General features: G+C 41.6%; 1 protein-coding gene across 1 annotated transcript in view; it reads left to right on the top strand.

Annotated features, from left to right (window-relative positions):
• Window positions 1–5,992, top strand: part of LOC109288320 (myocardial zonula adherens protein-like) — a 114,671-nt gene extending 108,679 nt beyond the window's left edge. The window contains exons 13-15 of the mRNA XM_019503828.1: window positions 1,195–1,902; window positions 4,221–4,443; window positions 5,419–5,992. Of these exons, the coding sequence (XP_019359373.1) occupies window positions 1,195–1,902; window positions 4,221–4,443; window positions 5,419–5,559 (1,072 nt within the window). The 3' untranslated portion in view covers window positions 5,560–5,992. The remainder of the gene's footprint in view (window positions 1–1,194; window positions 1,903–4,220; window positions 4,444–5,418) is intronic.
• The last annotated feature ends 335 nt before the right edge of the window (window positions 5,993–6,327 follow it).

Below are 6,327 nucleotides of genomic sequence, written 5' to 3' on the forward strand. Positions count from 1 at the left end.
AGGGAGGCGCCCGGCTGCCGGGCCCTGGTCCACGGTGGAGGCGGCGCCCCCGGGAACGGGGGAGGAAGGAGCGGACCCCGCGCGGCGATGCGGCCTCCGGCTGCCCCCCGGCCCTTTGTGAAGAGTCTGGTTGCCCGGCGCTGCCTCGGCCGCCCCAGGCAGTCATGGATGTGTCGGGCTGCAGGGGACCAGTCCACCTCCTGCTCCAGCAGCGTCACCGCTTTCCAAGCCAGCCCATAGAAACTGCAGAAGGAGCCTGGGGAGCTGGGGCCCAGCTGGCCTGGAGTATAAGTGGTCTCTTTCCTCAGTCCTCCTCTCTCATGCTGGCAATGAAAATCGCTGCCCTGCCCCAGGCACAGTTACGGCTGTGCCCCACAGGCATTGGACTGGTCCCTGGCTGCAGTGACTTAAGGGTGCAGCCACTACTTGCGCATCAGCTCAAGACAGTTTTGCTAGAAAAAACACTTTGATGGTAGCCTAATTATTTTGCCCGGGGAGCTGGCACACGTTCCTTTGCTGGGATAACATGTATTTACACCAGAAAGGTGTGCTGGCCTGGTCTCTCTCTTCAGGTATAGGGTGGGCTACACAGATGGACTTAATCATGCTTGACTTGATTTCTCTGTGGAGTCGGTTAAATAACTTGTCCTTTGGCATGAGCTACCACTGAGTATTAAATCAGTGTTGTCAGAATCGCAGCATTTCAGCTCCTTGCACACAGTCTCCCAAAAGTGCTTCTGTAATTAGTTTGCTACTAATAGCTTTGTTAGGACAATCCAAATGCATGGAGTCTGGTCCAGGGTGTCAGGATTGCAATTGAAGTGACTTATTTAGCTTGTACATAAGCTGATGGTTTTGTCACCCAAGGTAACTGTAGCACACTTCAGTCTTGTATTTCTCTTTCATCACGTCTGACTTTAAATCATTATAAAATATTTGTACCACTTGTAAACAAAAAAATGTAATGGTTTCTAGTGGTGTGGGAAAACTATTTACTGTCTTTGTTAAAGCAATGAATCTCTAAGGTTACAGACTTCACAGACATGCAATTGTTAGTATTGTAATGCTTTCAGAGAAACACAAAAGTTATACTATGTTTCTATGAAGCCATTGGCTTCATCCAACTGATATTACATATGTGTATGCCAGAAGTGTTTTTGTTCAGTCATCACAATTTTTTTCTTATGTTTTTAGGAAGTTTATTAATAGACTCCCAGACAAAGGGAAAAAGATCTCCGATTTTGCTGAAAAGCTCAAACACGTTATTGCACAAGAGGAAGAAGTAATAAGGACAGCTGAACTGCTGTCTACTGTGAGATTGGAGTTTCAGGCAAGACAAGGCGAAACTAATACAAGCAAGCTAAATGAGAACAAACTGATAAATGAAGCATTTGCAGCCATTAACAAGAACTCTTCTATTAGTGTAAATAGATCCAAGGTGGTGTTGCAAAACCAGGAAGCTGAACTTACCAGACAAAGACTCACAGATGCAGCTTCTGAAAATGAGAAGGGTCATGGGAAAAATGATGAAATCAAAAGCTCTGTAGAAAGGCCAACAAAAGTCCCACTTGGAAATGAAATCAGGCCAGAGTCATCCACAGCCAGCCTGCTGAAAACTGATCAACAGATATCTCTAAGTAGTTCTGTGGCTGGTACAGAAGGTGCTGCAGAGACGTTAGGCAACAGTGGCAGTGCATTAGTTGATGCCTTTCAAAGTTTCACAATTGTTTATGGGGATAACAGTGAAGGAACATCAGAAAAAGAACAGCATGTTTCTGCAGTCAAGGAAAATCCCTTTGGAAGCCTGCATACGAAACTGCCCAAAAAGTTGCATTACATTGAAATTCTTGAGTCAAGAGCCAAGAACCCAGTAGCTAAAAAACCTAAATTTAAAACAAACATGTAAGTAATTTAATCAAGACTAGCAGTAGTATAAAACAGTGGGGGGGCTCCTGCTACTGTATACTGTTTGTCCAGGAGCCACTGGTCCAGTGCTTGCCTGTTCGTTCAGTGGCTCCTGCTGCTGCTCCCACCACTCATCTGGGGGTGGGGGCATGGCCAGGGCATGTGCCCTCAGATCAGGGCAGGGGAGGAAGAACCCCACACAGCCCTAGCCCCAGCCTGCCCCATCCTGGGTACATGCCGTCCTGGACAAGCAGCAGCAGTGGCGGGAGCCGCTCGATGAGCAGACAAGCACTGGACCAGTGGCTCCTGGAAGAGTAGCACTCAGCAGTAGGAGCCACCCCCTTCCCTCCCCTTCCACCCCACCAGACTTACCAGCTGTGTACAGCTCTAAGCTGTGGGGCTGTACACAGGGATTTAATGGGCCAAATTAATTGGTCACATTAGGCAGACTTCTGATTATGATCAATTTTCTTTATGTTGGTGCTGATCTGGACTGATGTATTGGTGTACTTAATTATTTTTGTCCTGGCTACATAGGAATTGCTCAATTAACAAATCTTCAGGTTTACTTTTAAAGTGTGATAGCAGGTGGTCATCTTTCAGGATTGCTCAGAATCTAGATTTCTGTTAACAGAGGTCATTGTTACTATTTTAGACAACCAGAGCTCTACTTGAGTCAGGTGTGCCACTTACTGAAATGTCTTTGTTAGTTTTCAAGAGTAACTAACTTATGGTAATGATACCCCTTTTTTCCCCCTTAACTTGCAATTCTAGTTCTGATAGGACTGAGTTTGGTAGCTTTACTAAATGTATTGTGCCAGGGACTCTTAACCAGGGTGCCACAGTGCTGCAGGGTACCATATAATGTTAGCATTGTTAAGTTTACAAATGTAATTCGGAAGAAAAACCAATTGCAAATAGAAATCTGTAGTTGTGGTTCTTATGAATTCTTTGCAACAGAAAAACATCCATTTTTCTGCAAGCAAGAAAAGCGTGAAAACTAAAAGCTAGCATTCTCCTGCAGTTGCCTCTAGTCTACAAAGACTAAGAACTACAATATTATACTATGTGTAGGAGAAGAATTGTTATAATGCATATCTATAATTGAGGAGAGGACCATAATCTAGGTAAGACTTATACAAAGGATATGGAAGTACAAGACTGTCAGCCACCTAAAAGCACTCACCTAAAGTTGTCACTCCATAGAAGAGTAACTGTAGAAGAAAGCAGTAAGGAGAGTAGCTGGGCTAGGGAGATGTGGTATGTGACGAGCTATTCTTTTACAGTTGTATTAGAAATTCATGTGTGTAAAGAGATTATACTTAAAGGCATGATTCTGCTGGAGCAGTTTCTGAAATAACATGTTCTTGATTCCAACAAAAGCTTTAATAGAAATTGGTGGTGTTTTGTATAGGTTGGTACCAACGTAGGACTCCTAAAGTCTAATTCCAGGTACAGTAGTGCCTCCCTGTGCAGCACTGGAAAGATTACTTAACCCCTAGGTTTTTTTCCTGCATTAATAAAACTGGTTGTATTCATTTATTGATGCATTGTGGAAATTAGTTGGCTTTTTTCCAAAATAAGTGCTTTATAGCTTACTATTTTATATGGTCTCATTTAGAGATTAGAACAGTTCATCTGTTTATACCACACACTCTTTATTTGTATGGGGCCAGCTTGCTCCACAGGGTACAACCAATCATAAATCATTACACAAACAAAGACATCAATAGTAAAGAGTCAACCCTTACCCTACAGTCCTTTCTCAGATACAGAGTGAATGTTCTGGCTCAGTGCTGACATCTGTCTCCCAGCCTTTTCTCTTTCCTACCTCTCTCCCCTGGGAGCTTTTAACTTCCTCTTAATCAGCCAGTTATCCTCCTCAGCTGTTCAGTCCTAGGCAGGCATACAGTCTTACCTTACCACCTGCAACATCTCTGCCAGCCTGCAAGAAACCTGTGGTTTCTCAGATTTTTCTCTTTTAAAACAGAAAACCTTTGTTTTTTTTCATGCAAATGGAGAAACCCCAGATCCCTGCTGATTAGTTGCTTAGTCCTCCTAAGCAGGCATGCAGTCTTGCTTTACCACCTGCATCTGGGCTGCAGCCTGTTACCTTAGGCAGGCATGTAGTCTTGCCTTACTGCCTGCAGCTGAGCTGCAGTCTCTGCTACATATGGCCTACCCCAGCCTGCTACAGAGCCCATTTAATTTTTGCTAGCCTTTCGGTATTATAAACCACTGTTTCTAGACTTGTGAAGCTTTATTGAACTGCATTGCAAATATGGATCACAGCTTCACATTTGTTTTGCTTCTAGATTACTGTCTGAGTTAAATGGGTCATCTCAAGGTTCCTCACCTGATCATTCACCTGGAGGTCCTGGGACTCCAATTTCTGCTGAAGAAAGACGACTCGGAGATAAGAAACACTTGAATGATGTCACAGCAGCCCGGTTGCCACCACTACACCATGTGCCTGCTCAGTTGTTATCCATAGAAGAATCCATAGCAATTCAGATAAAACAAAAAGAAGCTTATGAGGTATGAGCTGATGTCTAATGTTTGGTCTAGAAAATAACTGTCTTTTGCCAGCTAAAGTATAAAAGTGACACCTTTGATACCAGTACACTAACTGAGACTCCCCTTCTTGTTCACGTTAGATGCACTTTTTTCTATAACCATGTTCTCAGATTAATTTTTTTTTAGAGCTGTTTATTAAGCAGCAAATTCTTTGTATGTAGTAATGATAAATTCAGTGCAATTTCAGCTCTTTACCTCCTAGTTTGAATTCCAGCTGTATATCCCTCTAACAAAAGTACTAGTTGCTGAAATTCTGTTTTTGAGATCAAAATTCATATGGATGATAACAAAAGGAATATCTGACATTCAAAATGTGGAAGTAGCTATAGTTATTTGCTGGTCCTCCTTGTAAAGTCTTTTTAGTTTTGGGCCACTTAGCTTCAGCATGTTGCTTGTTAATATTTTATGAACACTTGCTAATTCATCTTCTGATTTGTTCCAGAGAGGGAGACTGATACATTTGGGAAACTGCAATCAAAGTAGTTATTGGAGTAGCAACAGGCCTCAGTTTCCAGTAAAACTGTTCTTTCCAGTTAGCAATGTATCTAAGCAGGATAATTACATATGTGGGCCAGATATTTCTCTGTTAAATTTATTGGGCAAACTTCCACTAGCGTTGGAGTTTCTCTGAGAAGAGCAGCAGGGAGTGGCTGCTTATGCTTTTAAAAAAAAAATGTGAAACCATTTATTTTTAATTTGGTGGAGTGATGTGTGTTAACTTTTTTTTTTTAAACTTCATTTCCCCCAGCAGATATCTTTAGAATTGCAGAGTTTAATCCCAGAAGTAAGCATAATTGAGAGTTACGGGGATTTTGATGACGCTTTCTTCTAGTAGCATTTTTGACATCCAAACTAAAATGACAGATTTTTAAATTTTAGTTTAACTTGTTTGAGTTTCTCACTGTGGTCTTCTTGTGTTGTTTTGTTTTATTTTAGGAGATGCAAGCCAAACTTGCAGCACAAAAGCTGGCAGAAAGATTGAATATTAAAATGATCAAGTATGAACCAGAGGGGGAGGCATCAAAACAGTACAGAGAAGTGAGGGATGAAGAAGACTGCTTTTCAACAGAAGACTGAGTTTGCAAAAGAATACATAACAGTGGACTGGGTGGGGGGAAAGCCCTTGTACCACAGTTTTTTAAACCTGGATGACCAGTATTCTTTGCCATATAGGTTGCTCTGTTTTTGCTGGAGGAGCTATAACACTGCAGTTCCAGAAGACAGTAATTGATTTTTTGAATACAAATGACACTGGTGAGTTTTGTGTTTTTTTTGAGGGGTTGGGGCTTGGTCTGATTGTTATACAAGAGTTGACAAGGCACCGGTGCCCTTGAAAACTTACCCATTGGGCTCTTTACAGCTCAGCTAAGGCAGATTTTGAACACGCTTTAGTAAGCAGTGACAGAGCATTCACAAGGAAGTGGTTACTGTTCAATGGCAAACAAAGGTTTAAAGGTAGAAAAAAATGTTACTCCTTTTACATATTGTGAATGGACAAATCTAGAGTTATTTTATAACTCAAGTTCCCTTTGGGCATCGAGAGTTGCAATGATTACTGTTAAACAAATTTAGAGATCAAAGACATTTAAATAATAATATAATATTTTCTATTGAAGAACTTTGGTTTTTTCCACATTATTTTTGTATGTTGATTAAAATTTTGGAATACTATTTCTCACTGTCTATTATCTGCTATTAATGAAAAAGATCCTTCCTCCAGATCTGTTGGTGGAAATAAGTCCTGGGTACTTTTTCAGTGAGGCTAACTTAGCTGACATTGCAAGGTAAAGAAACTCCTGCATGTGCCAGAAGTCTCTTAGAACTTTTTTGTCTTGGAATAAAGGT

This window comes from Gavialis gangeticus, unplaced genomic scaffold (genome assembly GCF_001723915.1).
Source record: "Gavialis gangeticus isolate Ggan-Ray unplaced genomic scaffold, GavGan_comp1, whole genome shotgun sequence".
NCBI classification, from domain to species: Eukaryota; Metazoa; Chordata; order Crocodylia; family Gavialidae; genus Gavialis; species Gavialis gangeticus.